Source organism: Artemia franciscana, chromosome 10 (genome assembly GCF_032884065.1).
Source record: "Artemia franciscana chromosome 10, ASM3288406v1, whole genome shotgun sequence".
Taxonomy (NCBI): Eukaryota; Metazoa; Arthropoda; class Branchiopoda; order Anostraca; family Artemiidae; genus Artemia; species Artemia franciscana.
The window spans coordinates 30,987,945-31,000,045 of record NC_088872.1 but is presented as its reverse complement, the minus strand read 5'-3'; the positions used below and the strand labels follow the sequence as shown (position 1 = coordinate 31,000,045).

The window sequence follows — 12,101 nt, the reverse complement described above, 5'->3', positions numbered from 1 at the left end:
ATTTCTGTTCGTTTTAAGTTTTAATGTCGCTCCTTACTTTCATTTAAAAAAACTTTTTTTTTTTTTTTTTCTTTAATTTCTGGACGTCTTTGAATTAATGCATGGTTTGATCTTGGCTCTCCACACATAAATAATTAAAACGAAATTTGCATATTAATTTTTTGGAGCTAAATGGCTTTTTCACAGTTTTAATCGGAAGATTTTGAGAAAAAAGGAGCGAGGGAGGAGACCTAGTTGCCCTTGATTACTTAAAAAGGCAACTATAACTTTTAACTTTTTACGAACATTTTCATAAGTAAAAAATATACGTAACTTACGAATTAAATTACGTAGCGAACTTCAATATTCGTATGTTTTTATTGCGTATATGAGGGGGCTCACCCATCGTCGATACCTCGCTCTTGATATTAAAGCTTAAATTTTGTCCCAATTCCTGAAGAATGACCCCTGAATCACAAAGGCCGTAGAATAAATTGTTGAAATTACTAAAAATGCTCTAGCGTAAAGAGCGAGGTATTACGAGGAGGTAGACCCCTCAGATGCGTAATAATTTCTGTTCGTTTTAAGTTTTAATGCTGCTTCTTACTTTCAGTAGAAAAAAAACTTTTCATGTTTATTTTTTCATTGTTTTTTTTTTAAACAATACTAGAAAATCCTGCGCCCCCTCCATTGAAAGTCTCTTCCCCCATGAGAAGTTCGTCCATGGAAAAATCCTCCCCGGTAACCCTCCCCCTCAAATATCCCCCCCCCCCCCAAACCAAAAAAATCCCCCTGAAAACGTCTGTACACTTCTTACTAACCATTACTATATGTACACACAGGTCAAAGATTGTAACTTGCAGCCCCTCCCACGGGGACTGCGGGGGAATAAGTCGTCCTCAAAGACATAGTTATTGGGTTTTTCGACTGTGGTGAATAAAATGACTATCTCAGAATTTTGATCCGGTGAATTTGGGGGAAAATGACCCTGGGAGGGGGCCTAGGTTCCCTCCAATTTTTTGGTCACTTAAACAGGGTATTAGAAATTATCATTTCCGTTAGAATGAGCCCTTTCGCGACATTATGGGACCATTGAGTCAATACGATCACCCCTGAAAAAAATAAAAAATAAACACGCATCCGTGATTTGTCTTCTGGCAAAAAATGCGAAATTCCACGTTTTTATAGATTGGGGCTTGAAACTTCCACAACAAGGTTCTCTGATACGCTGAATCTGATGTGTGATTTTTGTTAAGATCGTATGACTTTTAGGGGGTGTTTCCCCCTATTTTCTAAAATGAGGCAAATTTTTTCAGGCTCGTAACTTTTGATGGGTAAGACTAATCTTGATGAAACTTATATATTTAAAATCAGCATTAAAATGCCATTCTTTTGATATAACTATTGGTATCAAAATTCCATTTTTTTTAGAGTTTTGGTTACTATTGAGCCTGGTCGCTCCTTACTACAGCTCTTTACCACGAACTGTTTAAAAATGTGGAATTTTGTGTTTTTTGTCAGAAGGCAGATCACGGATGCGTGTTTTTTTTTTTTTTTTTTTTTTTCAGGGGTGATCGTATCGACCCAGTGGTCCTAGAATATTGCGAGAGGGTTCATTCTAACGGAAATAAAAAGTTCTAGTGCCCTTTTCAATTGACCAAAAAAATTGGAGGGCACCTAGGCCCCCGTCGCACGCTAATTATTTTCCCAAAGTCACCGGATCAAAATTCTGAGATAGCCATTTTATTCAGCATAGTTGAAAATCCTTACAACTATGCCTTTTGGGATGACCTACTCCCCCACAGTTCCCGTGGGAGGGGCTACAAGTTACTAACACTGACCAGTGCTCACATATAGTAATGGTTATTGGGAAGTGTACAGACGTTTTCTGGGGCGTTTTCATTTGGTTGGGGGCAGGGGTTGAGAAAAGGGGGACATGTCGGGGGAACTTTTCATGGATGAATTTGTCATGGGGGAAGAAAATTTCCATGAAGGGAGCGCAGGATTTTCTAGCATTATTAAAAAAAAAAAACAATGAAAAAATAAATATGACAAAGTTTTTCAACTGAAAGGAACAGAATATTCCTGTTATTATTTTCCTGTAAATATTCCAGAATAATTTCTGTTAAAAGGAACAGAAATTATTACGCATATGAGGGGCTCTCTTCCTCCTAATATCTCGCTCTTTAAGCTAAAGTATTTTTAGAAATATCAACTATTTATTCTACGGCTTTTGTTATTCAGGGGTCATTCTTAAGAAACTGGGACAAAATTTAAGCTTTAGCGTGAAGAGTGAGGTACTGACGAGGGGGTGAACCCCCTCATATATGTAATAAAAATATGAGAATACAGAAGTTTCTTTACGTAAGCTAATTTTTAAGTTGCGTATATCTTTAACTAATGACATTTATTTTTACTAATAATTTTACTAATAAAAACATTCATAAAAAATTAAAAGTTCTAGTTGCCTTTTAAGTAACCAAAAAATCGGAGGGCAACTACACCTCCATCCGCGCTTCTTTTTTTTTCCTCAAGATCATTCGATCAAAACTATGAGAAAACCATTTAGCCAAAAAAAAAACAAAAAAAACCGCAAATTTCGTTTTAATTATTCATCTGCGGAGAGCATAAATCAAAACATGCATTGATTCGAAAACGTTCAGAAATTAAATTAAATAAAAACAAGTGTTTTTTAACTTAAAGTAAGGAGTGACATTAAAACATAAAACGAACAGAAATTACTTCAAAATGAAAGGGGCTGCTTCCTCATCAGCGCCCTGCTCTTCACGCTAAAGTCCGACTCTTTCTCTTAACTCTATTTTTAAAACAGTAAAAAATTTTAGCGTAAAGAGCGGGGCGTTCACGAGGAAGCAGTCCCTTTCATATACGAAGTAATTTCTGTTCGTTTTAAGTTTTAATGTCACTCCTTACTTTCAGTTTTTTTTTTTCAATTCAATTCGTAAGAAAACTGGTTTTCTGAGAATCCTCGAAGAAAGCTTTCAACTAAGTTTGGTGTTTAGTTTCGAATTAATCAACTGAGGTATTTTAATTAGCCTATTCCTAGGAAAAAAAGTGGAAAAAACAATATATTTTCAAATGCACTCCGTGCATGCCGTCCCAGTTTTATATACATGGGCATTTTGTATTTGAGAATGATAGTGCTCTTTTGCTCATTTTCTCTTCTCCCTTGGTCGGTAACCAAGCTTTGCAAGACCCAGCCAAATATATTACTATTCCTCGGTTGAACCATCTCACCAAAGGAAGCTGTCTATCAAAACCTCTCACAAGACATGATAATTGGTACTATTTGAAGTTTTGACATTCGACGGTCTCTAGAGAATTAAAAGACAGAAGACTAACCTAACTTCAATTTTGAAGCTCGATGTTTTCAAGTTCACTTAATCACGGCCTTAAAATTCGAGACTGATTTCAGGGGTAAGTGTAGTAAAATATGTCTGTATAAAGTAGATAGCGCTGGATCAGATAGCTCCAAGACGCTGATTGCATTTACAAGGCAAATAGTGGCACTAACGGAAAGAATCGAAGATGTAACAAAAGAGATAAGGAAAAGTCCTATCTAATAAAGAAAAAGAAGAATATTTGTTATTTTGGGTCCACTAAGTGTAACAATCTTGGCGCAAGACGATGAAAATCTATGAAAAGTAATTACCTCAAATGAAGAAATAGACAGAGAAAATCTCGAATCTTAGGGCCAAAAAAGAGAAAGAAAGCTAAACGATGCCACATTCGCTGGATGCCTTTAGACTGCTCATCTGCTTTCGTAACACTTCGTTTTTACATGGTAAGACTTGGGTAAGTTAACATGGGCAATCGTCTGGGGCACCGCCCTCCAGTTAAAGTAAAATGATAACAAGAATAAATAATTAATGTAAAAGAATTATATTTCCCAACCAGGGACTGAAATCATTTCCAAAGTATATTTTTTAATCATCTGTCAAGACTTGTTGCCAAATCAAACAGTTCATGGTAAGGAGCTGTAAGTAAAGATATGGCTCAATAGTCGAAACTAAAATATGGAGTATGAATCGGTATATTAGGCTGGTTCCCAATATATAAGATTTGTTATCAAAACCTTTTTAAAGTCTCATGGTCTAAAAGCAGAAAGTTCACTAACTAGCGTATAAAACACGGCTACTGTTTGATAACTCCTTCTTTTTACGTCTACCGTGAAGGATCAAAATTTTTTATTCGGAAGCGTAGGTGGGATAGGCGGAGGGGAAATTCTTCAGACTGGCGCCACCTTTTTGGCAGCCATTTGGCATCGATTTTGCTGGAAGAGTTCTATCGGATGTTGAATTTGCTGACGATGTGGCACTAATATGCGAAAGTCTTGGTGAGCTCAAAACTGTACTGGAAACACTAGCGTCTGCAGCAGAAAAACTTGGTTTAAAAATAAACTGGTCTAAGGCCGATGCAAGGAGACATCAGCAAGGGCGACAAAGGCGAATGCCGTCTTCTGAGAACAACATTTCACCAACACCAGATTAGCCACCTCACGGAAGCACGAATTAACTTGACATTGGTAGCTAGGGTTATGCTGTACTTGTCAGACTTGGCCCATGAATTTGACGCAGATGATGAAAGTAGATGCAGACAAGACATCTTTGCAAAATCAAACGCGTTAGATGGTTTAACAGGGTTCAAAACTTGAAGATCCTCTGATCCTTTAACTTGCCACCACTCTCTAAGTAGCTCGAGTCCCGCTCGCTGCGTTGGTACGGTCATCTACTTCGCCAGTCCCGTTCAAACACCTGCCCGTTACATCTTTGACTTTGATCCAATTGCAAACAGCTGAAAACGCCCCAGAGGTAGACCACGCACAAGATGGGCGGACGTCATCCCCGGTCGATTCACTACCAGGAGCATCGACCCCAATGAAGCTCCAGCCCTCTCCCAGGACAGAACACTCTGGAGACGACTAACGGCTGGCTCCCTCCACGCTGGCAACGTTGCCAAGCAAGAGCTTTAAGTCAGCTTTTAATAAACTGGCGAAACAAATTATTCAAACCTAAAGCATATTGAAAGAAGTCATTGACTGGGTAAAACGTACAAAAACGGTATTTGTTGAAAAAGAATATATATTATGCTATAACTATAAACCTATATAACTGTAAGTTTAAACACGTTTAAGGAACAACAGAACTGTTGTGGGCCATTTTAAAATTGATTAAATTTACGTATTTAAAATTAGCGTAAAAAACAGATTTCTTTTGATGTAGGTTAAGTCATATTAGTCTTTCGGTTTTAGACCCTTGTCTGAAATTTCCATTCACCAAACTTTACAGATTTCCAAGACTATCTAGCAACAGGAGCGATACAACAAAAAAGTCGCAAAGCAGCCTTTTCACTACAAATAACCCAGTTCTCTATTCCTAGAGCTACTGCATATATTCATTTATTTATTATGAACATAGTGCAGAAATAACTTCAAAACTAAAATTCAAATAAATGGTTTATTGGCAAACGCAAACGAGAGGAGCTGTAAAACGAGGCATTAAAAAAAAAACCTTATAGAAATTAGAATAGAAAACTGAAACTATTACAGAAAGGGCACTAGACCGCTAGTCCGGCTTTTTGTCGACATTTCTCCATTAAGGCTCTTAAGAGGAACTGTTTCCTTGAAAGCGAGCGAACATGTTTCAAAAATACTTCAATATCAATCACGTCTCTTCTCAAGGCTTCACCAAGATAATAAATGGCATCTTCTGTCGCTGCATCTTCTGCGCAAGCATTTAATAGCCTAAATCAAACAAAATAATCAGCTAAAGAATACAAATTTATTTGTTTGGTCGAGGAAGACTAGTATATGTTACATAGAGAGTTTACAAGAGCCTGAAGAGAAAATTTATAACGAAAGTCTTTTTGACTGGAAAACATAAAATAAGAATCACTTCACGGATTAGCAAATCCAGAAAATATACCATCGATTATATGACCGCGTCTTCATTGCAAGCGTTAGATATTCGACATGAAAGAATAATAATTCCCGAAGGGTAACATTTGGGACCTCCTAAAGTGCAAAGCCTTGATATATTTTAAAAAGGACATAAATATGTTAATTTACTTTTGCAGCTAGTCGTAGAGAAAGTTTATAAGGGCATGGCAAAATTTGGTTCTATAAGTAGGGACAGCTCTAATTTTCTGTCGTAAATCATTTACGTTTGACACTCCTTGAAAAGAGGCCTTGAGTTTAGAACTCCGGCAAAGTTTAGAAGTGAGCAAGGAGAAATTTTTACTGATTTAAAAAAGTTATTGAAATAGGATCTTATCGAAGCTCAAATTGTGGTGCTCGGATGACACACTCTTAATCTCAATTTATGTGCTAGATTCAACTTGATATATCAAGGCAGTATGATTGATTGTGTCTACGTTTGTGACGAAAGAAGAGAGATTTTGATTTAGACTTTAAACATAACTCCAGACCCTTTAAATCTGCTTGTTTAGACGATGTATAGTAAATGAGTCGTCATCTTGAAATCTTACTTATCTAAACTAATATGTGTAAGTTTCTAAAGGAGAGTTTCGCCACCGCATTTTGTTTCACCAAGGCACTTCGTATAAAAGGAGTTGACGTCAAAAATCCAGAAAAAGCTCATTCGATTGAATATTGTAAGTTCTAGTGCTATTTTCAAACAGTTCGTGGTAACGAACTGTAGTAAGGAGCGACCCTGCTCAATAGTAACCAAAACTCTAAAAAACGGAATTTTGATGCCAATAGTTGCGTCAAAAGAATTGCACTTTAATGCTGATTTTAAATATATAAGTTTCATCAAGTTTAGTCTTACCCATCAAAAGTAACGAGCCTGAGAAAATTTGCCTTATTTTAGAAAATAGGGGGAAACACCCTAAGAGTCATAGAATCTTAGCGAAAATCTTTCCATGGAGGAATTTATCACGAGGGAAGAGAATTTCCATAAAGGGGTCGCACGGTTTTCGAGCATTATTTAAAAAAAAAGCAATGAGAAAATAAATAGTTTTTTTTTCAACTGGAAGTAATGAGCAACATTAAAACTTAAAACGAACACAAAAATATTACGTATATAAGGGGGATCGTCTCCTCCACAATACCTTGCTCTTTACGCTAAAGTATTTTTAGTAATTTCAACTATTTATTCTACGGCCTTTGTGATTCAGGGGTCATTCTTAAAGATTTGGGACAAAATTCAAGCTTTAATGTACAGAGCGAGGTATAGACGAGGGGGTGAACCTCCTCATATACATAATAAAAATATGCAAATATAGAAGTTCGTTACGTAAGTTAATTCGTAAGGTACGTATGTTTATTACTACCGAAAACGTTCGTAAAAAAAAATCTAGTCGCATTTTCAAGTAGCCAAAGTTGGAGGGCAACTAGGCCTCCTCCCCCAACCCCTTTTTTTTCAAAATCGTCAGATCAAAACTATGAGAAAGCCGTTTAGCAAAAAATAAATAAGTATATAAATTTTGTTTTATTTGTTCATGTGCGGTGAGCCAAAATCAAAACATTCATTAATTCAAAAACGTTCAGAAATTAAATAAAAAAACAAGTTTTTTTTTTTTAACTGCAAGTAAGGAGCGACATTAAAACTTAAAACGAACAGAGATTGTTCCGTACATGAAAGGGGTTGTCCCCTCCTCAACGCCTCGCTTTTTCCGCTGAAGTTTGACTCTTTGTCACAGTTCTACTCTTTAAAACAATAAAAAACTTTAGCGTAAAGAGCGAGGCGTTGAGGAGGGGACAACCCCTTTCATATACAAGATAATTTCTGTTCGTTTTAAGTTTTAATGTTGCTCCTTACTTGCAGATAATTTTTTTTTTTTTTTTACTTAATATACTGAAAGGAACTGATACCACATCTCCTATTAGACTACAAAAAGCATTATAGATTAATTTGTTGTCGTGAGGCTACGTACTTACTGTCGACTCCTAAATTAATATACTTGTCTTTTGTATTTTCAGTAAAGCGCTGGTTTTCTGTAATCCTATAAGCATAGGGAAACATCACTAGTTGATTTATTTGCAATAAATTTTTTGCAATAGAGATAGGGAAACATCACTAGTTGATTTATTTGCAATAGACATATATTAGATAGGCTGTGAAGTAATAGTGTGTGTTCCTTTTAAGCCTCAGCTTCGCTCTTTACTTCCCTTGGAAAAACTTTGTTTTTTAAAATTAATTTAGAGTCTAAAATGTTGGGAGGGCAACCAGCTCGAGTATTAAGATGAAAATTTCAGGAAGTGTTGATGAGGATGTTCCACTGCATCAAAGTACACTATGGATATACAGGTTATCAAAAAGGCAAATCAGTAATATCATAGCAATGGCTAATTGTATTAATTTTTAAAGTTAGAGGGCTTGCGGGCTTGATGTTCAATTGTACAAGAGGCAAGATGTTGATACTAATGAGGCTAAGCGGATTAAGGTAAAACTCTTAAAGAGCGTTTCGAGGGGGAGGGCTTCAATTAAAGGAACAAACTACACGTATGCAGGTTTCCAAAAGTGCATATAAGCAATATCATAGGCAGCGCAGCGCTACCATAGAAACTTTTGAAGGAGCTCATTCGATTGAAAACAAAAAGTTCTAGTGCACTTTATAAGAGTAAAAAGAAATTGGAGGACAAGAAGTCCCCCACCAAGGCCCGTTAATTATCCAAACACACCCAATAGAAATTTTGAGATAGGCATTTTGTTCACCATAGTTGAAAGGTCTAGTAACTATGTCTCTGTGGATGTTGGAGATGTCAACACCCCAAAGCCCTCAGAGCAGGGCTGTAAGCTATGAAATTTGCTCATTGTTTATACATAGTATTTGTTATTGGGACAGATGTTCTTTTTAGTCTTTTGAGCGCTAAAACTCTTTCCCAATAACAAATACTATATATAATCAGTGGGCAAACTGCATAACCTACAGCCGTTGCTCTGAAGCCTTTGGGGGTGGGGGGGTTAACATCCCAAAGGTCAGAGAATGTTGAGGGAAAAGTGGAACTAAATCAAAACATGTTGCGAGCAAATTCGTTGTCAAAAAGAGAAAATTCAAGAACGACTAAGACTGTGAAGTTGGAACTTTACAGGAATGATGAGATAGATGATCAGTTGACCAAGAGCATGTTCAGGAGGGTGTTGAATTAAAAGATACTATTTGTGTGGTGTTGCCACTATTGCTACTATTACAACTGATACGACTACAACCTCTACTGAAAATAAGCATATTCAGGTGTAACTTTCAGGAGCACTCTGTGCATATTGCAACTACTACTTCTGCTAATATTGTTGCTACGACTACTACTACGGAGTCTAAGGGTAGAAAGTTGAAACTTTAAGGGAATGCGTAAGGGATGTTGAACTAAATCGAAACACAATCTGTACAAGCAGTTTATCAAAAAGGCATCAGCTGTATCCCAGGAATAATCTAGGGTATTAAGTTGAAATTTTTCAGGATATATTAAGGAGGATTTTGAACTAAGCAAAATACTAAATGTGCATAATGCTACAACTACTAACACTACTACTACGACTGCTACAGCTACAACTACATTACTACTATGAAGACTAAGGGCATTAAGAAGACATTTTGAGATATTACTAGGGGGTATGTTAAATTAAATTAAAACACGCTGTATGAATGGAAGCTGTCAAATGGCCGTATCAACAGTGTATCGAGAACACTTTAGAATATTAGGTTAGAACTTTCAAGGACTGTTGAGGGGGATGTTCAACTAAATTAAAACATAGTGTAAGTGCATTCAGGTTGTCAAAACAGCAGAGATACAATTTTCTAGGAATTAGATTAAGTTTTATTTTCCGGAAAACTTGATGATCTGTAAAACTAATTAAGCAATAATATGTGTCCAGATTTTCAAAAGGACGCATATTATTAAAAATTGTGAAAAATTTTCTCCGACATATGAACAGCAAGCCAAACTACAGATTCTTACAGAAAGAGACCGAAAAGTTTTTAAATATTCGTTTCTTTTCCAATGAAAAAGACCATGTCAATAAAAACGAACAGAAATTAGTCTAAAAACTTTTCCCATGAAATAATTTTTTTTAAAGAAAAGCAAAAGCAAAGATTAAACCAAAAATGGGCAGAAATAGAGACAAATAATTTTTCAAGCATAAAACCACAACATAAATAGCATTAACTAAATGAATGAAACCCAAGACGACCAGAAATTACAACTAGACCTCCGTTGCCTGTGCAACGGGAAGTGTTGCAGCACTGTGCCCTGTTCCTTAGGGCACAGTTGCGGAGCAACACGTGCAACTGTGCCCTACGGGACACAGTTGCGGAGCAACAGTCTCCATTATGTCCTTCAGAGGACATTTTCCTAATGCGGCTTCGATTGTTACCTTGAAACATCTTTGATGTGGTTTTATTTCGAGCTCCTACTAAACTGAGTTTGGTAAAATGTTCAGCTGGTCCACAAATAAACGAGAAAAAAAAAATTCTAGCTGGCCCAGAACCGAAGTTACCTCTAGAACGTCGAAACTTCGGAAATTATTTCTGAGAGAACGAAGCAACTTGGTATAAAGAACACTTCACTTCTTCTTGCATAACTTTCATAGCACTACTCGATAAAAATAAAATAGACATTAAAATCGAAAATTTAAGAAAATATCAAAAAATCGGAACGAGATTGACTTTTCCGGAATTATTTCCGGGAAATCTGTAAGAGCTACGGAATTTCATGCTTCAGTTCTCGAAAACATCAATAAAAGTTCTATATGAGTTCATAATTATTTTATCTCTAAAACGTTTACTTCCGAAACTAGGGCCGTCTTAACTTGACGCCAATTCGAAGTATTATGTTTCGAGACGCACATTTCGAGAATTATTTCCGGGAAATCTGAAAGAGATACGGAAATAACGTCTTATAGTTTTCTGCTTAACTTTTGATGGTCTAAGCTAGGAAAATATAAAACGAACCAAATTCACCAAAAAATTTAAATTGCCCCGAGGGCATGACAAAACTTCCAAATAGAAAAACCCACAGAAGGAATTTTATTTCGGAGAAACTATTGCAAGCTCCAGTTGTTAGGAGATCGAGACCTGTCGAACCGTGTTGGAAAAAAAATTCTAGCTGGTCCAGAACAGAAGTTACCTCTAGAACGTCGAAACTTCGGAAATTATTTCTTAGAGAACGAAGCAACTTGGTATATAGAACACTTCACTTCTTCTTGCATACTTTTCATAGCACTACTCGATAAAAATATAAGAAACATCAAAATCGAAAATTTGACAAAATTCCAAAAAAAAATCGGAACGAGATGGACTTTTCCGGAATTATTTCCGGGAAATCTGTAAGGGCTACGGAATTTCGTGCTCCGGTTCTCAAAGAGACAAATGAAAGTTCTACATGAGTTCAGCATAACTGTATTTCTAACAAGTTTATTTCCGAAGCTAGGGTCGTCTTAACTTGACGCCAAACATCGAACGCAGAGTTTCTAAGAAAAAAACGGTTTTATTTTTTTTTATGGAAAACTGTTAGAAATTTTAGGAACTTCTCTGGAACTTTTTTACTCTGTTTCACGTTTCCCTTCCCTCTGAAAAATCTCAAATTTTTAACTCTTACCACTTCGGAGCTACAGATCGCTGATTACGGTAAAAAAAAAAAAAAAAAAAAAAAAAAAAAAAAAAAAAAAAAAAAAAAAAAAAAAAAAAAAAAAAAAAAAAAAAAAAACTACGAAAGCAGTAGTGTTGCTCCGCAACACAATAAATAACCTGGTCAAACTCAAAACGAGAAGAAACTAAGATGGGTAAGGTTAACGCCTTCTATGCCTTCTGAAACCAGAACGTATTTGCAATTTCCTGAAAACAAAACACATTTAAATGTTTTTACTTTTTAACATTAATAAATTCAAAATTATTAAGACTTTATGGAATAAATATCAGTACATACATATTGAATTGTCAATCCATATTCATTTCTTGTTTTGTTCAATAGTCTTGGTTATGTTTTTTCGACATTTTGAGAAATAGGAACATTCAGCTTGAAATAAGGATTATGTTCAGAAGCGTGCAAATTATGTTCTGGTGGTCCTCAGAAGGCATGTGGGGGGGTCAATACCACACATCTTGGATTTTTTCTCGTTTTAGGTTTTATTTATTTATCGATGGTT

At 36.0% G+C, this 12,101-nt stretch overlaps 1 protein-coding gene across 1 annotated transcript in view; it reads right to left on the bottom strand.

Annotated features, from left to right (window-relative positions):
- Window positions 1-5,439: 5,439 nt before the first annotated feature.
- Window positions 5,440-12,101, bottom strand: part of LOC136032063 (tumor susceptibility gene 101 protein-like) — a 51,063-nt gene continuing 44,401 nt past the window's right edge. Inside the window, exon 9 of the mRNA XM_065712180.1 lies at window positions 5,440-5,740. Within this exon, the coding sequence (XP_065568252.1) occupies window positions 5,554-5,740 (187 nt within the window). The 3' untranslated portion in view covers window positions 5,440-5,553. The remainder of the gene's footprint in view (window positions 5,741-12,101) is intronic.